This window comes from Saccostrea echinata, unplaced genomic scaffold (assembly GCF_033153115.1).
Source record: "Saccostrea echinata isolate AGI-Se365-2 ecotype Australia unplaced genomic scaffold, CSIRO_AGI_Sech_v1 ptg000027l, whole genome shotgun sequence".
Lineage (NCBI taxonomy): Eukaryota > Metazoa > Mollusca > Bivalvia > Ostreida > Ostreidae > Saccostrea > Saccostrea echinata.
This window is the reverse complement of record NW_026889776.1, coordinates 12518673-12544576: the sequence shown is the minus strand read 5'-3', so window position 1 is coordinate 12544576 and position 25904 is coordinate 12518673. Positions and strand designations below refer to the sequence as shown.

Below are 25904 nucleotides of genomic sequence, written 5' to 3'. Positions count from 1 at the left end.
CCTTGGTGTTTATTTAAATTTCTGCTGTTGCTATTTAAATATAATCCTATTCCACCAGGAATATCAGTCCAAATTTTTACTGACCAAAGTTATGGGTTTCGCAAATTTGTTTTGGAACCTACCTAAATTATTCCGTACATTTTCAAAAAAAATCTGCTAACATAAACTAGGGTAGTTGCAATGTTAAATCTTATCGATTTTATATTCATTACTTGTAGAATGTTAAAATGTTTAAATGTTTACAATCATGGGAGTGCATGAAATTTATCAATAAACCTGACTTCTTTAAAAGTAGTAATTTTTTTTATTCTAGACATTTACAATAAAATACACAGTATATTTCTTACATTATACAAAACATTAAACAAACACTGTATATAATCATTAGAATATTCAAGTTTGAATGCAGAGTATTCTACAAGTGTATATTTGAAAGGATAAATACTAGCTCCGTACACGAAAGAAAGGAAAGAATTGTTAAATTCAGTGTCTTAGATATTTACTGGCGTTTGCATTATGACGAGATCCTGCACTTGATTTGAAATGATGTAGAGGTGTGTGTGGAACGTAGGAATCTCCATTGTAGGATAAGGACGAATTGGCATTGTACTGAAAACCTGGATTTTGATTTCCCGCCAAAACGAGGTCTCTCCAGTTTCTGATTGGTCCAATGTCTTCCTGATGGTTTTCTGGACATTTATTCCTGTTTAATACATAAAACAAAACTTTGACTGAATTTTATCTATGTCAAGAATTTACCGATTAAAAAATGGACACAATCGTCTGTGTAAAAGATGTTTATTTGAATGGTAACTGTTAATTGTTTACGTCAGTTTAAAGTGACAAAAGTAGTACAAGGAAGAAATTAATCTCTAACTTTGGAAAAGATATACGGTATACATTTTATTAAAATCATGTATACTAGATGTCTTTAAAAAAAAAAAAAAAATCTTTGTACAATCTCTAAAGGGAGCCGAATGTAGTTTTATTATGTGAAATCTACAACAGAAAGCTCTTTGATCTTATGTCCTGTGTAACGTATATTGACTTCAGTATACATGCCAAGTTTAGGGAAAATCTAAGCATTTTTGAGGGACCAATCTTAAAATATTGTTTCATGTACTAGAAGGTTTTATGGAAAAGTGCTAGTTTTTGGACTTCAATGTAAAGGACAAGGTATGGTTACGACCGAATCTGGCCTCTTATTTGATGTAAAAATCAGAACACAGTTAAAATTGTGATAGTTTGTAGTTAAGAACTTAAAATGATGCTTGTTTTAAAACCAGCACTAATTTTGATTCAAGGCTTACATGGAGGCCACAAGAGGGTGCAAAAGTAGGATATTTTCACGAATTTCCTCAATTCTGATAGAATTCTGTGAAATTTGAGATACTTTTCACTTCGGGAAACATAGAGCACAAGCTTGCCTTTCTGAAATTTTTATACATAAGATGCATCTGATACAATTGTATGAAATATATACATTTGATAGATAGGCAATCTTGTACTCTATGTTTTCTGAACCAAAATGTGCTGTAAAATCGATGAAAATTTGCATAAAAATGAGAAAATTCGGAAATTGACATATTTTCCAATCTTCCTGTGACCTCTGTGTATCCCATAACTTAGAACCAATACTCATTTTGTGGCAGGGGTGACAACAGGTTTTTAACTAATAAACTGTTGCATCACTCTAAAAGACACCCCGAAACGGGGGCCAAAAAGGGGTCTTAGCCTATCTTGTCATTTTCACGTATCATACAATTTAACAGACATTGTTCTAAACTATAAACAAAGAACAAAAAAAAAACTATCGTCTGGTGAAAGTGGGTATCCAAAAATGTATTGCACAAAGAAAACTCCAGTCGCCGTCCTTAAAATCTAAACCGAGGAGTACTTACGATTTACTACATTTTCTGACTACCAGTCCTATGATTATCATAATTAATATAATTCCAACAATTGACGACGAGACTCCAACGATCAAATGGGTGTTTTTAACTTTGGACTGAGTCGATTCTCCTTTGGTATCTTTTGCATTAGTTGAAGTAGTTGTGTCGACACGTTCTGTTGAGGTTTCTGTTGATTTCAAGGTTGATGTACTCAGGGTTGATTTAGGCTCGCTGATTGTTGTAGTTGAAAATGTATCCTCCTTCACAGTTGCTTTGCCGTCAGTACTTATTACCGATGTTGTTGATGATTCGGAAGTTGATGATTGAGAGGAAGTCAATGCTTCTGTGTTACTTGTAGTTGTCATTTTCCCTGTAGAAGTCGGTTTTGTAGTTGATGACGATGTGATTGGTTGAGTTGTTGTTAAGCTTGCAGTTGTTGTTTCTTTGTTTGTTGTAGTTGGCGAGTTTGTAGTGAGTGCTGGTGTTGTTTCCAGTGTCGTCGATGCTATTGTTGTTGATGTTGAATCGGTTGATGATATCACTGTAGTTGTGTCAGCAGTTGTGGTTGATGTATCCTCCGGCATCTCTGCTGAGTCACTTATTGTGTCAGCAAAACTTGTTGTTATTGTCGATCCAATAGAAGAAGAATCGGACACCATAGATGTATGTTCGTTTTCTGTAGTTGTGATTGGAGAGGTTGCTTTGGTATATGTTGTTTTGTCCTGTGCAGCTGTCGTAATAGAAGCTGTAGTCTCTTCTATTTGTTCTGTTGAGCTCCTCAATGTGGATTCTGTGTCTGTATGAATCATTGTTGTTGTCATACTTTCTGTTGTTGTTTGTCCACAGGCTACGTAGATAAAAATATTTATATTAGGCCAACTTTAAAACTATGTTTGCCCTCTCCCGACTTACGATAAAAAATTAGATCGTTAGATTGGTGGTGGTATTTTTTTCAACATCGGTTCTGAATTTTCAAAATCTATTTTCCGGAATACGTAAAAAATAATTGTGTTGTGGAGTTAAAAAGTATTGATTTGGTCCATTTTAATGCAGTTGGTCGGGAAGGGGCAACCGATTTTTTTTACATATTACCATGCTTAACTGTATTACTGTCAATTATTTTTGGAAGAAAATCACATTCATCTCGATCCAAATCAAAAGGAAATAATGCCGTCACGATAGCTCAGACGGTAGAGCGCTCGCTCCGTGATCGAAGGCCGCAACTGACCTAAGTCGTTATGAAAATAGGTAGCAACTGTTCCTTCGCCAGGTGCTCGGCACTTAAAAGTTGTGGGTCTTTCTGATGAGACCTTAAAAACCGAGGCCCCGTTTCACGGCAGACGTTGGCACGATAAAGATCTCTCACTGCTCAATGGCCCTGAGTGTCGAGTAAAGGTCTAAATTCGAAGCCCTTCACAAGTATATGGTGACGTTTCCATATGGGTGAAAATTCTCAAATGGAACATTAAACTACATACAGTCAATCAATCAAAAGGAAATAAGAACATAGTATGCTAATAAGTCTTACATTCATTTTCTGTCCAGTTGAATTTATCATTTGTTGTATTGCAGTATAGACACTCATTGATGGAACTATTCTGCATGGAACTAATGCATTTACTGTCGATGAAACAGAAATGTTCCTGTAAATAATATATGAAAATGAGATTTATCCTGCTTAAAAGCTAAACACGATTCGTAAAATGAATTTGTCCGCCATATCTTTTATCTGAGGTCCCCATGTAAGCCGTTCATTTAGTCACTGTTTAGTGTAATCAGTTGTCGTTTGTGTAGACAGACGTATTCTACATAGCACTCGGTAGCAACGAAAATAACTTTGCACGGTAAAAAAAAACGATACCAAAGAAACTTACAACCGTTGCACAGGTAAGTGCAGTATACAAACAAACCCAAATACACGTAACTGCAATAAAATGTATGCAAAGGCAATGCAAGACAACTAACGCAAACACATGTCGCCATTCCACGTGACAATGAAGCAGGCAGGTGTTACGAATGCGAAGGATATGCCCCAGTGCTGATATCATAGATAGTAAAATCAAATATGGCGTATGCTTATTTAAGAGTCGTGTTCAACTTTAAAGAATTCAAAGCTCTTACGGTAAGCGTACATGCATGCAAGACATACATGAATTTTCAAGTACTTAGATCTATATTTTTTTAAAGGGAAATATGGAAAAAGTAAAAGCAGATTTTTGAAATTCATTTGACAGACAGGTGTTATTCGAGAGATTCACAGGATGTTTATGTATATACATTATATCGTTACAGGTCAATCACAAAACACTTGGTAAACATAAAAATGTACTCCGAACACGTTTAGAAAGAGAGCACCACTTACCTTTAAGATGAAATACACATTTCCGGATTCATTGTGGTACTCCTGACAATGGGACTGATATATAATAACTTGATACGTGTCTGTGAAACGTACTCCGTCATTTGAAATGTTAAACTTGATTTCAGTCGTCCAGATACCAGATGTGTCATACGGAAGCGGACAGAATCCCTCAAATAAGGTTCTCTCTTGTAAAGTCATCTGTCTCTTGTGCTCACTTTGTTCTGTTTTGTTAATATTGCTCTAAGAAAATATATTTCATATTGATGAAAAAAAAAACTATGTCAAAGCATTGTCAAATGAACAAGCATATCAACACTGATGGATTGACTGCGTGTTATTTTACGTCCCATTCGACAATTTTTAACTCGTATGAAGACGTCATCATATACCGGTAAAGATCCTTAAATTTAGACTTACTTGGCAATTGAGCAGTGAGGAATCATCATCGTGCCACCCATTATCGTAACACAGGGTCCTTGTACTTAAAGGTTGCATTCAAAAGACCTGCAACTTTTAATTCAAGGAACCGAACATTTGAGGAATGAAACCTTTTCTCATCATCTTAGGTCTGTCGCTGCCTGGGGCTTGAGCTCACAACCTTCGAATCACAAAGACTACAGTATCGGTAGCTCAGTCGGTAGAGCGCTTGGTCCGTGATCGGAAGGATGTGTGTTCGAATCACGGTCTCGACTGACGTAAGTCGATAAAAAAAAATAGGTAGCAACTGTTCCTTCGTCAAGCGCTCGGCACTTCGGAGTGAAAGTTGCGGGTCCTTCGGATAAGACCTTATAAAACCGAGGCCCGTTTCATGGTAGGCGATGGCACGATAAAGAACACTTACTGCTTAAATAATGGCCCTGAGTGCCGAGTAGAGGTTTTAATTTGAAGCCCTTCACCTGTATATGATGACGTCTCTATATAAGGCCAATTTTTTTTTATATTCTGTTTTACGGGAGCGCCGACCCTAATTTGGGCTAAAATGAAATAAAAATAAAAGTCCCCAATTCAAGTTTTATTTTTATTTCTCCCGAAGATAGTTTATTTATAGTCTCTGAAAAAATAAAAGAAATATAAATAACCTTTTTACAAGCCTTTCAAAATGCGATTTGTCATTGGCTGAGGTAAATAGATTCATCCAATCACAGTATTCGTTGCGTGAAGAGTCACTGCACAGCACAGCGCCAAAAATGTCAGAATCGGAGGGTTTCACGTGTTTTTAAATAGTCAGTTCAAAAAAGTGACGTGTCAATGTTATATATTAGACAAGAGGCCCATGGGCCACATCGCTCACCTGAGCACATTGGCTGGGCAAAAGCACAAATCAGTTCAGTATTGAAAAGATTACCGGGAAGGGGGGGGGGGGGCTTGAATTTTAAACTACCTGATGCTTCCATGTCAATATAACAAAATGGCTTTGTTGTTCTTGAGAAGATTTTTAAAAAAAATTCCCATATATTCCTGTGTAAAAATTTGATCCCCCATTGTGGCTCCTCCCTATCCCAGGGGTCATCATTTGAACTTGAATCTACACTACCTGAGGATGCTTCCATATCAGTATGACTAAACATAGCTTTCCTGTTCTTGGGAAGAAAATATTTTTTCTATATGTTTCCATATCAAAATGACTAATCATGGTTTGCAGTTCTTCAGAAGATATTTTCCTTTTCATTTCTATTTAAAACTTTGATCTTCCATTGTGGCCCCATCCTACCCATGGGGGCCATGATTTGAATAAAATAGAATCTACACTACCTGAGGATGCTTCCACATAATAATACATCAATCAGGGCTTTGCTGTTCCTGAGAAGAAGATTTTTAAAATTTTTCCTATATATTTCTATGTAAAACTTTGATCCTTCATTGTGGCCCCACCCTACCCCCGGGGGTCATGATTTGAATAAATTTGAATCTACACTACCTGTGGATGCTTCCATATAAATATATACCATCTGGGCTTTGCTGTTCCTGAGAAGAAGATTTTTCCTATATATTTCTATGTACAACTTTGATAGTCCATTGCAGCCCCGCCCTACCCCCGGGGGTCATGATTTGAACAAACTTGAATCTACACTACCTGAGGATGCTTCCATATAAATATGGCTCATCATGGCTTTGCTGTTCTTGAGAAGAAGATTTTTAAAGATTTTTCATATATATTTCTATGTAAAACTTTGATCCTCCATTGTGGCCCTGCCCTACCCCCGGGGGTCATGATTTGAATAATCTTGAATCTACACTACCTGAGGATGCTTCCATATAAATATGACTCATCATGGCTTTGCTGTTCTTGACAAGAAGATTTTTAAAGATTTTTCCTATATATTTCTATGTAAAACTTTGATCCTCCATTGTGGCCCGCCCTACCCCCGGGGGTCATGATTTGAACAAACTTGAATCTACACTACCTGAGGATGCTTCCATATAAATATGACTCATCATGACTTTGTTGTTCTTAAGAAGAAGATTTTTAAAGATTTTTCCTATATATTTCTATGTAAAACTTTGATCCTCCATTGTGGCCCTGCCCTACCCCCTGGGGTCATGATTTGAACAAACTTGAATCTACACTACCTGAGGATGCTTCCATATAAATATGGCTCATCATGGCTTTGCTGTTCTTGAGAAGAAGATTTTTAAAGATTTTTCCTATATATTTCTATGTAAAACTTTGATCCTCCATTGTGGCCCCGCCCTACCCCCGGGGGTCATGATTTGAACAAACTTGAATCTACACTACCACATGAGTTTCATCTTTCCTGGTCCTACGGTTCTTGAGAAGAAGATTTTTAAATGATGCCATTATTTTTTCACTAAACCCTTATTATCTCCCCTTGAAAGAGGGCGTGGCCCTTCATTTGAACAAACTTGAATCCCCTTTACCCAAGGATACTTTGTGGCAAGTTTGGTAGAAATAGGCCCAGTGGTTCTTGAGAAGAAGTCGAAAATGTGAAAAGTTTACAGACAGACAGACGGACAGACAGACAGACGGACGCCGGACAAAATGTGATCAGAAAAGCTCACTTGAGCTTTCAGCTCAGGTGAGCTTAAAAAGTATAAATTTTAATGAAAGATTGAATGAAATAGACGAATCAGTGATCTTGATCAAATGTCATGCGGAGGGCCACGTGGAAATCGAGGTTCTGTCAACCGCTTGTTTTGAAAGGTTTTGAATACGTATTATCTTTGACAATTGCTTCAATACATTGAAATACGTCTTGAAGATTTTTTAAACTTAATTTTAAGACAGGAATGTTTTCTTTTACAAGTAACGACAGAACACTAGAACTATGTAGAACTGGTAGAAAGTGGCGTGACTGAGGAAATTCGAGTCACAACTTTCACTCGTTTTATGACAAATATTGGAATTCAGAATTACCTACGAAGATATATCAGTATATATGCTTGATTGATACAAGACATTATCTCCTTTTTTGTCGCTTTATGGAATTTTGCGTGCTATGTAACAAATTAATGTACATTGATTGTTCAGCGTATTCATATCAGCTGATGTAGTGTATATGTATAGCTCTTGTTTAGTAAAACAACTTTTTTTACCACTAGGGAAAAGTATTGTAAATGATACGCCCTTACAAATATTATTTTAATTCAAGACCTGGTTTCTTTTTTCATTCAACAGTTGTGGATTAGAACCATTTTCAACAATTAAATTTTTAAATTCTGCAGTAAACAGAATATTGTCATGTGTATTTTACATGTGTATACTATGGGAAAGATGTGTATTTTCTACAATTATATTGAAAGTTAGCATGCTCAGAAAGAAAACATAAGGATAAAAAGATATATATACTACAGATTGAGGAAGTTTGAATATGTTTTAAATAGAGATATTGTGGTACGTTTTTTCCACCTACGTATATATTAATTGGAAGTGCGTTGAAAAAAAAATATTATACAACTTTTCTTTTTTTCATGTCTCATGTGCACTTCTGTGAATTAATTTATTTTAGCTGATCCATTGAATGTCTCACTGTATTTTCTCCATAACTTTGCCAGAACTAGTCCAAAATCCACAGATCTTGTAATTTGCTGAATACCAAAAAATAAAAGATTCTGAAAAGTTTATGAGGGGTGTGACAGAAGTCCTATAGGTTTACTGTGGTGACAATATGATATATGACAACTGAGAAAAGACTATAGATTTGTATGTTTGATTTGCATTAATGTTAGAAACTGCAAGCTTTATACTAGAAATGCACCCCTGCCCCAAATATCTAAGAGAAGGTTAAATTTAAAATAGTTCATTGATCCATTAACAGTACCAATTCTGTGTTTTGTGTACATAAGTTTTTCAAATAGCACCGTTTTTCTAACAAATTAAGGTCATACAAATAAAATTCCAACCTTAATTAAAAATAAAAAAATTTATTGCATTTTTTCATTTCATTTTTATTTTTCTGACCGACTGCTTAAATTTCGAGCTTTTATTTTTATTTTTATTTCGACCCCCCGACTCAAATTTTTGAAAAAAGTTCCTGTAAAACAGAAAATAAAAAAATGTTGGCCTAAGTGAAAAATTATAGAATGGGACGTAAGAAAACATGCAATCAATCAATCGAATCACAAAGCGAGCCATTTACTGATTGAGCTAACTTTATTTTTACAAATGACAATTCAGATGTACTTGTTTTACGGTAAGATAACATATCGAGTCCATGTTTTCAAAGAAATATTTTCCCAAGATGGTGGCCTCTTTACAGGTTGTAGTAGAGAGATCACAAAGACCAGCACTGGGAACACTTGTTATTGTAGGAGGTCCGATTAAATCAAAGGAGCAGTCGCTCCCCCCAAAGCCACTATCACATGTACAGTTTCCTTGTAATAAAGATGATGAATGACTAAACATTAAGTCTACATGTACATGTAAGACGATGGCAAAAAACGATATTCTTGGACTGATAATGATAAAACAGACATCAGAGATCTTATAAAATTTCTTGTAATTTATATTTAAAATTTTGAGAAATACTTGTAATAAAGCTATTTAATTTATTTTATCTCATATTTATCTCTTTGATTTTGCAGATTCTTTATTTTCAAATCAAAAGATTAGCAAGATAGTTTCCTAACATCGTATGATACAATGAACAGCCTACCCCCATCACAAGTTCCATGTCCGGTACAGTTGCTTGGACAGAGGTTTTGTATTGCATAGGTTACTTCCGGTTCTGTCTCTTGCAATGTGGCATTTAAAAGAACAAACGTGGAACATTGCTGTAGAGCGGCTTCGACGTGAATGTTCGTTAGGTTCTCATCGCCTGTCATCTGAAAACAGATTTTAGCATTGAATTTGTTCAATTCAAAAGACTTTTAAGCAAAATTGGGCCACTTTTTCAGTACAAATTAATTGATATATGCACTAGAACATGAGATACTGCAGTATATGCCTAACGTGCCGTACATTGTTCTAACTTGTAATTAACCTACTCTTATGTCTTCAATGCAGTTGGATAAGGTTACATTACTAAGGTCGGTCACATGTTGTTGACACGTGTTGTATTCAGGTGAATTTTCAAAAGCCTGTAGACAAACGCTCTCGGAGTATTCAGTCGTCCGTACGTAGGAAACCGTGCGTTTCTTTCTCTGAAATTGTTAATTTAAAAAAAAAACTATCGCCAAGATGAAACTGTCATCGTGTATTCATTAGAGATTGTTCCTTATTAATTCTAGGTTTGCAAATTTCAGGATCAATATTTTTATGCATACAAATCAATCTAGAAATTTTCAGTAGTTTGATAAGTTAAAATTATTTTAAAATGGAGAAGACTGTACGAGTTATAGCATACGATTAAAGGATCCCTCTCCATAAACATATTGGACACATCCCGTTTTCGTCTTCTGTTTTGTACAAGGTCTACATTACATTCATACTGTTTGCCTCGGTTTGAGTTGCAAGGTGTGAACGTGTTGTAGGAGCATTGGGTTTTCCCGCTCTCAGTGCATGTACAATGAGGAACAAGAATGGTCGACACAGATTGCAAACTGCTGTAGACTAAAGAGTCACCGCTGAAGAGATTTTCGTTGTCTCGAATCCTACGTGCAAAAACATGGTTGAAATTGTTATTTTAAATCGAATGTTTATGTATAGTTTGACGTTAAAGAAATTTTTTTGTAAATGTAATTATGAATAATTACTTCCATGACTCGGAGAAGTCATTAGGATAACTCAGACCGATGTCATCTATAATAGTACTGTTTCGCCTTCTGAAGTCGTTTTCCATCACACCATCAAAATATCCACATAAACCATCGGCATTCCCTACATCCATAGCAGAGGGTAGAATTTCAAGATCAATGATATAATGTCTGTTCCATTCCATTATATATATGGCGAGTGAAGTACCAGTGGGGAAATATATCTGAAGATGCCGTATAAATAGAATGATACAAAATGGCTGACTACTAAATCAATATGTCTAATTTTCTTAACTTTAAATTCAGTCCTGTTGTATATAATTGAAAGTCATGTTAGTTGTGCACTTCGACACAAAATTGTTAAATCAGGGCGAACGTTACTTCACCTCCTGAAAATTTTGTGATAAAATTCTGAATTTATTAGTAGACTTTTAAAAAATTCCAATGTATTTAAAAATACGATTTGTTGATAAATGAAATGAAATCCTAGCGGACTTTAATTATTTTTCTTTTAAGTTTTGAGAATTGAAATGGTGTTTCAACCAACCATTTATCTCTGTAGTTTTATGTATAAGTAGCTGACCTTATAGTATTTGTCGTGGATTTTCGTGACTTTCAAAACATTGTCCTCGCAAAGTTCATAACTGATGATTTTATTTTCTCCACACAAATCTATGACAAAGACATCTCTTCCTGCTCTTGCTGCCACTGCGCAGACGCACCAAGGTCCATCATACGACGGGAAACATAAGTGGTGTTTGGATTGAATCTAAAATTTCAATGTTAAAATTCATATTTATACATGTACTATATTACTTTTTATGAACATTTCTATCCTTTAGGCTTTATATTGATTTTTGGATTACCTATATAAATTCATTAAGGCGCTTTCTTTAAAATAGGACAGATCATGGCCCGTTTTACAGACGAAATTACGACTAAGACCAAAATGTAATTTAGCGAATAGTTTTCTTCCTATATTTATTAAAATTGGTATTTATAATTTTTATAAAGAGTTTTAACAGGTTGGGCACAGTTCCTTTTTTTCCGTAATTGTTACGCTAAAAGGGAATTTTTCCTCTTTTCAGTAATAAAAAAAACATCACTGTATACGGGAATTTTCACTCGTTTACCCTCTGTTCTTGTGTTTGCCTTGAGTAAAAGATTAAGTGCAAGAATATTTTCACATCCTCTCAATATTTATAGTCTATTAAGTGTATATATGCTTAAAACTACAATAATTCAGCAAAAAGCTGAAAAAGAGTGATGAAATATTTCTACTATATAGATTTCTTACGGAAGCTAATCTGTGTTAGCAATTGCTAACTCGTACATGAAATTATTCGTTCTAATTAAATTCTATGAACTTTTCTTTCAAAGACATAGTAAAAACAATTTTTAATACCACTGCTTCTTTTACAGATGAAATAGTTAGATGAAATATTAAATTTTAAAAGATAGTCAATAAAAGATGGTTTGTGAATTAAAGACCTTGTAAAATTCCATACTTTTCGTATCATTTATCAACAGGGGGAATTTAAGTGGAAGTCGTGGATTACTGCTGCATGCATGTGAGTTTAAATTCCAATACATGTTCAAAATATGTCACCTCAACGAAACCAAGCTATGAAATTTTCCGTGTTTGAACTAGTAATAATATACTTGTAATGGAAATATTCACATCCGTTGGAAAAATACTCATGATTTCGTACGATTAAATCTCATCTTACTCCCGTCTGCAGCACTAAAGAACTGACATTTTTTGTCAACGAGGTTGGTTTAATAATGTTTAAACACATTACATCGTATTTTTCGTGCACTTTTTATTTAACACACGGATTTGGGGCATTATTTAAAAAATATGACGAAAATTCCCGTTTACAGTAATGTTTTTTAATTACTGAAAAGAGGAACAATTTCCCTTTTAGCGTAACAGTTACTGAGAAAAGAAGGAACTGTGCCAAACCTGTTTAAGATGTTTTTGTATATAAGTAAATATTAAAAAAAACTAAACTTTGCAAGATTTTACATTAAGCGCAAGTTCTTGGACTTAGTCGTAAGTTCTTTTGTAAAATGTGGCCCGGGGCTTTTTGTTTGATCAGCCTTACCCATTGTAGTTGATGCTGATTTCGATAATTTATAAATTCTCCAGGTATCTGACACTCGTATGATCTGTAGGGAGAACACATAGATAACATGTACAAACAAGGTAAGCACATCTCTTGTTACATTACAAGATTTATTGACTTTTTCCCTTTGTAACGAACAATTATTCTGAAATACGTTAAATAACGATAACTGGGTATCAAAGATTTGAAGAAAATGTTAAGAATGTCATCTATAAATTGGGCAAAGTTTTTCACTAGACAACCTTCAAATTAAAGGATTTCGGACTAACATGCATATTTGATATTAAATAATAATAATAGTAAAATATTATGTAGCAAACTACTAAGGAAATATGACAGTTAAATCACCGGTTTAGACAAGTTTTACTGTATATGTAATGCTGCTCTTGATAATACACCCATAAAGGTTTATATTTCTGAATATATTTTAGGAAGATTGTAAGTCATACGCAATGCACTGTGCGAACTATTCCCATATTTTCTTACTTTCCGTCAAAAGTATACATATGTGGATCCGCTCTAACACCACACGATCTTCCTTTCCATTGTTCATTTCCTTCTCGAACACTTATCTGTTTCATTATAAAACAATTATGAGTATCGTAAAAAAGAAAAGATAGCAAATCAGTTAACATGTAAAGTTAGGTACTTTTTTTTTACAGTGAAGATATTTTCTATAGAATAAAGGCAAGATTAATACATATGAGAAGCACACAGAGACTATTATATAATCACTTACATTATTTTTCATTCATGTATTTTAAATATTTTATTCGTCGAGAACGTCGTGCATAGTATAGAGTAACGTAATTGGGTAACTTAAAGTAACACTAAAAGACGGGCGCTAGTAGTTTTTAGTCATTTTTTCGTTTTGACCACATGGAACTTTTCTCCAATTTGCACAAAGCTTCTATTATGTCCTGTGATGATTTCATACAAAATTCATTAATAAGTTTCCAATACTGGCCGATTCGGACTAGCTGTTCGTAAAAATAATAGCATCCCGTAATATCCCGTGATTTTGACAAGTAACAAGGAGAGATGGAATGTTTGGTAAAGATTTTTTCCCATATAATAAGTTCTTTTGGTAAAACTAAAAGAAGATATAAAATGTGCAAATCAAGAAGTACATGTAGACACATGTTTCTTTAAATAGATATAAGCAAGTATTTGAAGAAATAGTAGAGTAATTTTGATGCCTAGTCGGTTTTGTTGCTATGTCATAAATAAGCGTATTATGATATTTTACAAGACGTATATCACAGATATGAGCTCTTTTCTTTTTTAAGAGGAATACTTGTTATCCATAAAAATCTTGTTTTCGAAATGTGCAAATGAATAAAATTTTATATCAAAAAATAGAAAGAAGTTAAACCTAAAAAAAAAAAAAAGAAGCAAAAATTGGATGTCTAGTCTTATTTGAAAACGTAACGTCAAAAATACAGTAAACTGTTTTACTTGCAAACTTGCCATTTTTAAGGGAAATACAAATCTTATCATCAGCAGAATAAAATATTAATTAGTGAAAAAAGAAGAAAAAAGAGAATGAAAGAAGACAAGATAATCAAAAAAAAAAAGATTCTCGTACATGTAAGTAAAAGTCAACATTTCTGATAGGGATGTTTCAGTACTCTCACATGGACGTAAACTTCAAGCGTTTTAATGACACTATTTTGACGTTACAAAATGGGCCCCAGTTCTCTGCGCGACGTCAATTGACTTTCTTTTTAAATGTATAAATTATATTATTATATGTAACAATATACCGAGATATCAGGCAAGGACACATGCTCAAATAATTTACTGCCAACCCCGTTAGTACCGCCTGTCTTTAAGTTAAGGGTCATGTGACTATTGATGACGTAACCATCCGTATCCTGGCTATAAACCGGAAATGAAATATTTTGTCTCCATTCGCCGTTTTCGTACTTGTGTCTCTCGTTGTAGCTATAGCTCTTTACTTTAACTACGCACTGATTAGATGATCCTCCACCACTACATTTAGAGGAATCGTCTGTTTTGAAGGTCATATGAATGTTCAGGTCGCTAACTGGTTGTGGAACTCCATTAATATAAAGCGATTCAGAGGCAAATGGTATTGTCATCTCTAATTCGACATTCTTGGATCCTTTTCTCTCCAACTCAATACTTGGATTGAGAATCTTAAAAAATGTATTTAAGTGTAATTCAATTTTTTACCAAATGTATAACTTTTAGGAAAAGGTTTAATAAAATCCAAGGAAAATAGTTAGCAAATTGCATTTTAAAATTACAGAGTCTTTAAATTTCAAACTGAGAACTGAGTACTATTCTTTAAACTGTCTTAACAGGCATTAATCTGAGTTATTTATTATGATAGTACCTTAATTCCAGCAAAGAATGAATTTCCAACTTTGAAAAGACATGGACTGTTTGCTTGTTTTCGTTTTGCACCAACTTTGCAGTGTACCTTACGAAAGAAACAAATTTTGTGGAAAATTTAATCACAATTACTCATATTTGTTTGTTTACGCTTTTTTGACATACATGTATATTAATGCAAGCATTTGTTCTCTTACAATTTAAAGGAATTGACTTCAAAAACACATGTTTTAAAATGATTTCTAACTGAAAACAATTTGATAAGGTTAACTTTACATTCAGATGTTTTAAGCAATATTCCCAATATTCCAAACATCATAGTTTTAATGATTAAAAAAATTAGCTTACGTGAGACCCTATCTTTTTCTCGGCTCTCATCATATCATGAGCTGTTATCACAGCAGTGTAATTACTGGTTTCATCAACTGTCTGATGTAAAACTTCTTGTCCATCAATAAACCAAGTAACGTCGTAAAAAAGTTCTTCATCGGTTTTCAAACTAAAGTTGCAGAGAAGGGCCACAGCGGGGTCAAATCTGATTAGATGATTTAATATTTCTTTTTTCCATGTCATATTATGGTACAAAACGGAAACAGCTGATGGTACCCAATCAACACCTTTTTTGGATGGAAGAGTACAAAAAGCAATATGTCAAAAGAAGCTTTAAAAAAATCAAAAAGAAAGGCTACAGTAGGCCGATTAGAGATAAGAAAATTATACTTACAATATTCCGTGTCAACTGTGAATAAAATAAATAACCTTTTGTACATGTATAATAATAATAATAATAATTTTAAAAAAATGGAGAAATATAGAGTTAGTTAAAATAAGCATCTAAACAACAAACCTTTGTCACAGGCATCAGTAGTCCACCCAGTAGCACATCCGCCAATACAAGATCCGTTAAATCGGTCGCACACGTACGGTGTTAAGCAGTGACTGCTACATCGCTGTGAACAATCACGTCCATACCAACCAGGTGTGCAGGCTGAATTAGAAGATGAAAATCCTACCTTTATTTATTGCAAAGACAGATCTGTGTCTGTCTAATTCTTCTTGTCTTAATGATTTAATTCATAATGATAAATGGAGTGTTGAAAATGTCCAATAGCATTATACCAGTTTACATATATTATATTCAGGACATATATATTTTTTAAAAGATCTGGACGTTTAAACACATACACATATTTCCTTATTAAGGATAGATGATACTAACAGAAAAAATGAATGCCTAGCGATTGGTATATATTTTTGGGGCTATTTTTGTTTCAAATGATGCAAATATTTAATTTTTAAAATTTCAGAAATTGTACACCTTCTATCATGTTCAGATTCTACCTTTTTGCAACCATCCTTATTAATCTAAACAATTTGTTGTCACTTCAAATTCCTATACTATGAAACTTTGAATGAAAAATTGGAAACTACGCGGTAAAAGTTGTTCATTTTACTTATATAAACATGACTCAAGTTGTTATTTTCAAATGTTTTCATGAAAATTTGTTTCTATCATCTGTCCTTAAAACTCTGTTCTTTATTTGTAGTAATTTATTTACGTGAAATACTTAAGTTAGTATATAATCATGAAGATGCATGTAAACTTCTAAATAAAAAAAATGTGGATCCTTTTGTACAATCATACATATGGATATAAAACCAAGTAAAGCTTGCAATATTCTCAGTTGCTTTAAGCGAACAAGCTTGTAATTCTGTCTATTTCCTACTCATTTTCAAAAGAGACAGACGAGTTTGTGACGAAAACATATTCGCGATTGTGAGTCGGTGCCACCCCCCCTTTTTTTTTTTCATGTAAAGATGGAATAATTCATTTTTAATAGCTTATGTTTAAACACTAACCTTGATTGCACCTGCTTGATGTCCAACCATTATTACAACCAAGTAAACAATTCCCGGTGACGTGATGACAAGTTTCATTAAAACAATGTCCACACTCGTAAACACAATTATCACCATATGTGCTATTCGAACACTCTTCAATAGTTTATGTAAATTTAAAATGAAAAGAAATAAAATAACATTATAACACGTGTATCGCCTAAAATAGCATTTATTACATTTCTTTAAAAGACCAAAGGCAGAAATAAGTTAAAGATTGAATATTTACCTTCTGTGCAGTTTGTACCGGTATACCCAGCTTGGCATATACAAGATCCGTCAATAGCGTTACATTCGTCACAATTTGAAAAGCATGGTCTACATGGGCTACCATAATGATTTCTAGGGCATCCTTTTAGAACAAAAATGTCAAAAAATAAATTCACCGAAAAAAAAAAACTCGTGGAGATAATCAACAGTAATCTGTTTCGTATTTGCAATACACATAGAGACTTCCTGGTCAGTACGCGTTAGAATCCCCTGCTGACAGTTTAAAAACGTAAGTCTCCTGTATTGAAGGTATTCGTGGTAAAATGTACCATGAAAACATCTAGTATGAACAACATCAGCTTAGTTATAGAGTCAACGATAAGATGTATTCTCAGATGGACTATTTTTATTTTAACGGAACTTATGAAAATATCGACTATGAAGTGAGTAATTGAGATATACCTTTTTTCAGTATGCAAAATCTTTTTTTTTTATGACCATTGAACACTTAAGATATTGATCTTGTGTACTCCTTTTGTTGTTTAAATATGTTATAACATCATATGCTCTTAGGCATTATTGTGAATATAAAATGATATACTCATGCTTTTCTATTTAAGATTCAATTTGAAAAGAGTTGAGTTTATGATAGCTCGACTACTTCCATTGCATAACAGGGGTTAGGAATGTAACGAGCGAAAATCAAGCTTTAAATTCCAAAGTAACAAATATGATAGCAAAGAAAACAAAGACCGTTGGAAACACCATAGTAGGGATCAGGACACGGGAAGAGTTAGTATCCCCTATCGACTGGTTACGCTGTTTTGAGTCCTTTGTCTTGATCATTAAATGATTTTATCCGTAGAGAAATCGGTATGAAAACAATCGTCTAATAATCAATACTAGAAATGCCAGTCACATTTGTAATCAATGCCATTGAACCGACCATTACATTAAAGTTCGGATCTGTTGACTATAAACGATGTTGCTGATACCTATGTAACATCAACATTTTTACAGTAACCTCATTGATTATGAAAAAACTACATGAGGTTATAAAAAGAAAATTCATAACATTTAGCATAAATATAACCATTTTTTATGCCATATACTTTTTCATTTAGTAAAATATTCTTACAAATTAAATTGATGCAAAGCTATCGGCTGCAAAAATATATTATGCATTTTAAAGTTCATGTATTTCCACAAGAAAAAGTCCAAAGAAAGAATTCAAAGTAGAAAAAGTATTTGATACATTTTGATTGCAAAACTGTATAATTGACTGACTTTTCCGTGCAATTTTTAATACTTTAATTTTCAGTGATCAATTGTTACATATTAATCAAGATATATAAATTAAAGGATAAGAATATCGCAGGTAAATGATGATAAATGAATGTAACGAACAGTAATCAAGCACGAAAGTACAATGAAACAATAAAATTTACACCAGAGCAAACACGGACCTTTAAAACATCAGAGGTGGGGTCAGGTGCCATGGAGGAGACATAAATTAGATAAATTAATACCTTTAGACTTAAAGGGGATATATTGAATCTGCGTAGAATTGTATCATCATCAATTATCTGATGGAAAGACAAATGCAACAAAAATCTAAAGGTATTAATTTATCTAATTTATGCCATCTTCTGTCGGCTAAACCCGCCGTGTCCTCCTTGGCAAACGGAAAAATTCATAGACAATTCAATGCGTAAATAATGAACTAATGATTTGTTTCGAAAAACATCAATCAGCAGTCGACTTAACGATAAATTGTTATTGCTGAAAAAGTCTTTGTATCGACAAAAGAGTTTACAAATTGTTGACACTAAACGAGACTGTTGATATCCATGTTTTGTCAACTTGTTAGTCAATATAATACCTCGTTTAAGAATTAGTTCGAGGTAGAGTGCGTTCTTACTCATCGATTCAACAGGTTTTGTTTGTAATTTACCATAAAAGTCTTTTTTTTAAGACAAAACTATCCAAATATGAAACAGATGTGTTAGACTCTTTGGTATCTTTAATTTCGATTTAAAGGGGATATATTGAATCTGCGTAGAATTGTATCATCATCAATTATCTGATGGAAAGAAAAATGCAACAAAAATCTAAAGGTATTAATTTATCTAATTTATGTCTAAATGCTCAAAAGGGAACTTGCAAACATCACATGCTGATACCCTAGATCTTTGGCATGTGATATTTCCAATCAGTATTTTGATAGATATGTATCATAATAAATGAAAATTACAGAAAAAATATGTTGTCATTTCCAACTGCTATTTAGTGAAAATGAAATTAACATCTTTTTCTTTTCTTTATATTATAATTAGTTTAGACACTGAAATAAATATCATTATATCTTAAGCATGCGTATGTCTGGGAGCAGTTCACATTACAACTTTATATAAAACCCTAAATTAAAAATTAACTTTCGAGGAATGAAAAACAAAACGAAACATTATTTCTATTATGTACACTAAGTTTAAAGTACATTTTTTTAAAACAAAAATTATTTATTTATTTTAAATATTTATCAATAAGAAATTATTCCTTGGAAGCAAATAAAAAAAAATACCGTCCCACCTTCCCATGTACATATACATGTAATAACACAGCCACGATTAGACTGGCCGCATATGTTTCAGAGTCCGTGGATTGTGACCTTTATCTCGAATTCAGAAAGTTACCTCAGATCAATGTATGAATGAAAATGAGAAATTATCACATGGTGACAATATATATTAAATGCCAAATTGAAGGCCTTGGATGACTTCTATTTTTTTCCTTCGGGAATTTAAAAACCAGATTGTAGTGTGTACAGATCATTTTGGTTGATAAATGGGCAAGTTCCTTTACATGTAATATTTGTAGAACTCGTTCAATTAGATTGCAGGGTTAAACATTTAAGACTCAACAAATGAAGACTTACCATAAATTTCTACTTCGCAGAAGGAGAGTGAAGAGCTGTTCATTTTTTTGAGGTGGTCAACAGAGAAATTGAATGAAAAATATAGATAGGAGTGTTGTTTAAGATAGGGGATTTTTATCACAGATGATGACGAGGCAGGTATCTCTTCTATCCCACTGTGTGGATTCTCTGATGAACAATATCGACAAATGATATACTGGAATCTTACAGCTGATGTCCCTGTTATGAAAAATGAGAACATAAAAATATGCTCATGAATTGAGATCTACATGCTGAAATATTGAAGAAATACCGATAAAAAGATACACATAGTTCACTTTTAGAGCATCATAATGAATCAAACTAGACCACTTACCAAAAAAAAAGTTTCCTGGCCCTCTCCCGACTTAGGATACATGTAGAAATAATGAGTAGGTAGGTGATATACGGTACTTATCACATAATTAATAAAATTGATTCTCTTATTTATTTAAAAAATGAGAGTTCATGTTCTTCAATGGAACTTGAAAATATCTTTATATATACAGTTCTTCTAAGGTCTTAGAGAATTAAAAGGTCCGTAGCAAAGGCTTCAAACGGGGGCATCTTCACCAAAGAGGAAAAAAAAACTATAAACTGTCCAAACCCTTGAATTTGCCAGTGCCCGATCTTACTACAATAAAGGGGGGGGGGGGGCAACCAGCATACTAAGGAAAATTAACTGAAGCTAAATACTATACTCAGAAAATATGGAAAAGCCCCCCCCCACCCCCCTGCGTTCTACAGATCTTGGGTTTAGAAAAAAAAAAGGACACAGGCAGGCCTTTTTGTACGGTCACACGTACCTACATGATGGTAATTTATACAATTAATGTAAGCTACTATCAATGAAATGCATGCATTATAAAAAAAATATCAGTACCTTTATTGATGAAATAAAACCGTATATCTTTAATGTTGTGAATAACATTCGTATACATGTCCAAGTAATAGGTCTTTCCAGTCCAGGAAGAGGTAAAATCAATGCAACTGGGTTGAGTAGTAGAACCATCAAACAGACGATGGGAAGGTAAATACATGTAGTACAAAAATGAATCCGAGTAATATAGCCAAGTATCAGTTTGTAAAGCGACATTTTCATTATCTACAAAATGAAAAATAAAAAATAAAAAAAAAAAATAGCGTTATCAAACAGAAATGTGAAAACTATAAAGTAATTGTCACTTTTTTATGGCACTGAGGTCACTCGGATGACCTATTCCTAAAGGCATCTGTTTTTGTCAGCCGTCGTCTGTCTTCCGCTGGTCGTAATTTTTTGAACATTTTCGGTTTCTCCTCTTAAACAGCTTAACCAATTTCACCAATTCTTGACATTAATTGTATTCATTAACAATACTTCAAAGGGTACTGAAACTGTTCTGGTCTCAAACCAATAAAAAGAAATCATTGCTACCCATCAAAAATCTTCTTTTCTTCTAGACACCAAGAAAATTTGATTTTAACAAGCAATAAACCCTGAGGCTCTATTAAAATTTTGAAATTCATGGCCTTAGGGTGAGGGGTTCTGGAGTTAAAGATGTGATTTAATGATATAATAGTGAAAATGCATAAATTCTTCAAAAATCATCTTTTCTCCCCCTGTATAATTGGCAGATAAACTACATGTAAGTACATAGTTATGATGAGCAAGGACGGCTCTCTCAGAATTGTATGACTTGTGGCCTTAAGATCAGGGGTTCAGTTTTGTGTGAGGGTGGGCTTTGTTGATTATGTTATACAGTGAAATACAATAATTTTTGAAAATCTTCTTTTCTGCTCCTGCGTATAAAGCACCCGAAGTGCATGGTCATGTTGGGCAAGGGTACCAATTTTATAATTATGAATTTCTTCGTAATGCGTCATGGAATCAGGTGTTAAGGAGGGGATCTATTGATTAACTAGCAAAAAAGCAGATAAACTTAGTTCATAGTACTGATGAACAAGGGTTCTTCTTCCTTAATTGTGAAATTTGTCGCCTTAAGATCAGGGTTCTGTTTTTCTTTTTCGGGGGGGGGGGGGGGAGGGATGTTCGGGGGGAGTCTATAGAGTATAAAGAAAAACGCATTATTTCTTCGAAAATTATCTTCTCTGCTCCTGAGTATTAAGAAAAATAAGTGCATAGCTATGATGAGGAAGGATACCTCACTCAAAATTAATATTTTCCACTGGGTCAGGAGTTATGGAGTTTATGCGGGGCTCTTGAGAATCGCGAAGAGTGGATTTTTTCTTTGAAATCATTCCTCTCTCCCTCTGGGTTTTAAGCAAACTTACTCAGATTAAATATAAAGATATTAAAGTTAAGCAAAGCTGTTTTTGATTTTCAAAAATATTAGAGACACAAAACAAAATCTTTACCAGTGTATGTATTAACTTTTCTGTGCTTTATTTAAACAATGTGGCATTAAATATATACGAATACACCAGAACTGAGACGACCCGAAAATGGGATTGTACGTAAGTACAAGTAATTCAAGCTATATATTTAGCTAAATGTTATAGTGATGTTATCAAGAATTTCAATCCCAAATTCAGACAACTCCATACTTGCACTTGGAAAAAGTAAAGCACTATGTGTTATGTTTTATTATCCCCTCATTCAATTTTATTTATACGATGTGAACACAATATATATATATAGATATAGATATATATATATATATATATATATAACAAACACAAGCGCATTACTATGTTATATAAATCCTCGAAGTTTGTTGCGAAGGGATATTAAGTTGGGATTTTTAAAACCAGGTTTTTGATATTCTGGACCATTTGGTCAAGACTTCTAATGCTGGATAGACCTCTATTGATTTCTGTAATACTGAGACATAAATAGGTAGCACGAAACGTTTTGTACACTTATCCACACGCTTTGTTTACGATTCTCTCTAGCTTTGGCTTTGAACAGGATTCTCTATTCGGGATCTCTTGGATATCATTTAATTTTTTGTGGATTTTAAAAGAGATAGTTAGGGTAAGCTATAATTAAATAAACGGTTTGCTATTTTTCTCAATACGTTAGTAACCGACTAAAAAATTCAATGTTCAGTTGTAATCGATTTATATTTGTCATGTGTTTGTTATCCGCTTTGTTATGAGCTAAAATGCCAAATATCGTCTATGTACAAACATTTTTTTATGCCCCCTTATCGAAGATTCGGGGATGTATAGTTTTTGCCCTCTCCGTCCGTCTGTCTGTTTGTCGCAAAAACTTTAACACTGCCCATAACTTTTGATTGGTTGGAACTATGGCTTTCATGTTTCACATGTATATTCCTTGTGACAAGACCTTTCTTCGGGTACCACCATATTGGACCTTGACCTTGGAGTTTGACCCAGTTTTGCAAAATTTTCCCCAACTTTAACCTTGGCCATAACATTTTAACAGTTGGAGCCAGGGCTTTCATATTTCACATGTTTAATTGTGTCAACTTTGACCCTTTGACCTTGGAGTTTGACCTACTTTTGAAAAACTTTAACATTGGCCATAATTTTTGAACGGCTGGTGCTAGGGCTTTCATACTTCACATATGAAATTCTTGTGACAAGACCTTCCTTTGGATACCAACAACTTTGATCCTTTGACTTTGGAGTTTGACATACTTTTGAAAAAATTTAACCTTGGATACAACTTTTGAAAAGTTATTGCTAGGACTTTCATATTTAACGTTTTTTCCTTGTGACAAGACCTTCCTTTGGATACCAACAATTGTAATTCATTGACCTTGGAGTTTGACCTACTTTTGAAAAAAACTTTAACAATGGTCATGACTTTTGAACGATTGGTTCTTCAGCTTTCATATTTCACCTGTATATTTCTTGTGAGAAGGCCTTTCCTAAAGCCCATTAATTTTGACCTTGATGTTTGACTTACTTTTGAAAAACTTTAACCTTTTCCTTATCTATTCAATGGTTGCTGCTAGGGCTTTCATATATCACAGGTATATTCCCCGAGACATGCATATTTGATTTGCAGTTGAGAAATTTTAACCTTTGCTATAAGTTTGTTTTTTATTGTTTTGTTTATAGTTGTTTTTTATGTAAATGTAACAAGTAATTAATCATTATACAGTGTCTACGGATTTCTCCTTTATTATCCGATCTTGACAAGGAGCACACGGTGGGTGTGACCGGTCGGCAGGGGATGCTCACTCCTCCATTGCACTCGATCCCACCTCTAGATTTTGAGGTCTGTGTTTGCTCTGCTTCAATTTTTTATCGTTTAATTGGACTTTCGAGATTGAATACTGTTCGTTATCTTCATATTTTATTTGAGAGAAAGAATATGTAAAAAAAGTTATAAACAAATTATATACGGTGATAAATAAAACAAGAAGTCTGTGAGCAAATGTTCACTAGTAATATCCTCAGTCTGATGTGAATATGTTCTAATGAAGCCCATCATTTGGCATGCCTAAATTTCAAGCATCTACATGAATAGTTGCTGAGAAAACTGCGACGAAAATTTGGTAAAGACAGACGCAGAGATAAACAAGAAGTTTGACATCGAATTCGTACAAAAATTAAACCCACAATATGACATGCCTAAACAAAAACTGTGCTAAGCTTTCAAGTATCTGCGATGAGTATTTGCTGAGGAAACTGCGACGAAAATGTGGTATTGACAAACGCACGGATAAACAGGAAGTTGACATCCGATTCGTACAAAAATGAATCCCATACTAAGGCATGCCTAAAGAAAGATCGTGATAAAATTTAAAGCATCTAGTACGATGATTAGTTGCTGATAAAATGTGACACAAACGGACAGACGAACACACAAGGCTAAAACAGTGTATATCCTTCGGAGCGGGTGTAAAAATATTTAATCCTTAAAATTTGTTTTGAAGTGTTTTTATGATTTTTTTTTTCTATATTAAAATTTGATAAATATTAAAAATCACAAATTCAGACTTGTTTGTTTGTTGTTAAATGTCTCTCTCGAGAATATTTCACTCATATGGAGACGCCATCACTTGCCAGAGGAGAGCTGCAAATTTTGACCTATACTCGGTGCCATTGAGCAGTGAGGGATCTTTTCATGCCAGTACCTACTGCAACATGGGACCTCGGTTTATACGGCATCATCCGAAGGATCGGTGTCCCACAGTGGGATTCGAACCCCGACGCAAGGATCAACTCCTTACTCCGCGACTCTAGAGCAAACGCTCTATCCACTGCGCAAGGCGAGCGACATGACATTTAAAAAAAAAATACTGCATATTTTTTTACGTTAAATATTACAACTATGTAGAAAGGAACGTACTTATGCTACAGTCCGGTCCTGTATAATTTTCTCTGCAGACATAGCATGCTCCATTGTTAACATCACATACTTCACAATTATCAGACTTATTACAAGGCAGACAGTCCTCACCATAGTGGTCAACCTCACATCCTACAGAAAAACGTTCACACAGTAAGAGAGCCTACTCATGCACTGAAAACAAAAATGACCTAGAAATCTGAAGATCAATCGAAATATTCTCTTGAAGTTAAGTCAAGCAATGGGTAATATCTATAACTCACCAGTTATTTCTATTTCACATAATTCGATTTCAACAGTATTGCTATATGGCTCCCATAAATAAAAGTAAAGGTACGATGCTGTTCGTTGAGCCTCAAACTCTACTATGTGTGGAATTTCCGTTCTAAAGTTACCAATTTCGTAAAAAGGCCAAGTATAAGTGTTGTCGTAACAATAACCATTTGTTCCATTCGTTGTTAAATTTCCTATATCGGCATAAAAAAAATACATATTAATCATATTTAGCCAAAAGTTGATTTAACCATTGAATTTTTATTTCGCAATTTTTAATTCAATATTATTCATATGATACAAAAAATTACTTTTTATTATTCTAATCATGAAAAAAAGCAATAAATCGTTTTAAAATATGAATATATCTGCAGAATTCTGTATACATGTACATTGTAATTACATC

General features: G+C 33.7%; 4 protein-coding genes across 4 annotated transcripts; all 4 read right to left on the bottom strand.

The window, feature by feature from the left end:
• Positions 1–263: 263 nt before the first annotated feature.
• Positions 264–2541, bottom strand: LOC133193383 (uncharacterized). The gene is made up of 2 exons (XM_061329320.1): positions 1902–2541; positions 264–703 (listed from the first exon to the last, which is right to left on the bottom strand). Exons 1-2 carry the CDS (start codon positions 2474–2476, stop codon positions 484–486), a joined length of 795 nt encoding a protein of 264 aa, XP_061185304.1. The 5' UTR covers positions 2477–2541; the 3' UTR covers positions 264–483.
• LOC133193258 (uncharacterized) lies at positions 2499–4475 on the bottom strand. Its single transcript, XM_061329215.1, has 4 exons — positions 4255–4475; positions 3421–3535; positions 2549–2739; positions 2499–2507 (listed from the first exon to the last, which is right to left on the bottom strand). Exons 1-4 carry the CDS (start codon positions 4450–4452, stop codon positions 2499–2501), a joined length of 513 nt encoding a protein of 170 aa, XP_061185199.1. The 5' UTR covers positions 4453–4475.
• A 4397-nt stretch (positions 4476–8872) lies between these two features.
• LOC133193256 (von Willebrand factor D and EGF domain-containing protein-like) lies at positions 8873–13117 on the bottom strand. Its single transcript, XM_061329214.1, has 8 exons — positions 13023–13117; positions 12516–12579; positions 10991–11176; positions 10408–10631; positions 10059–10305; positions 9700–9855; positions 9369–9537; positions 8873–9087 (listed from the first exon to the last, which is right to left on the bottom strand). The coding sequence occupies exons 1-8, from the start codon at positions 13115–13117 to the stop codon at positions 8873–8875; spliced, it is 1356 nt and encodes a 451-aa protein (XP_061185198.1).
• Positions 13118–20755: 7638 nt separating this feature from the next.
• On the bottom strand, positions 20756–25717 carry LOC133193255 (uncharacterized). The gene is made up of 4 exons (XM_061329213.1): positions 25489–25717; positions 25226–25357; positions 20899–21064; positions 20756–20765 (listed from the first exon to the last, which is right to left on the bottom strand). Exons 1-4 carry the CDS (start codon positions 25715–25717, stop codon positions 20756–20758), a joined length of 537 nt encoding a protein of 178 aa, XP_061185197.1.
• Between the last annotated feature and the right edge of the window lie 187 nt (positions 25718–25904).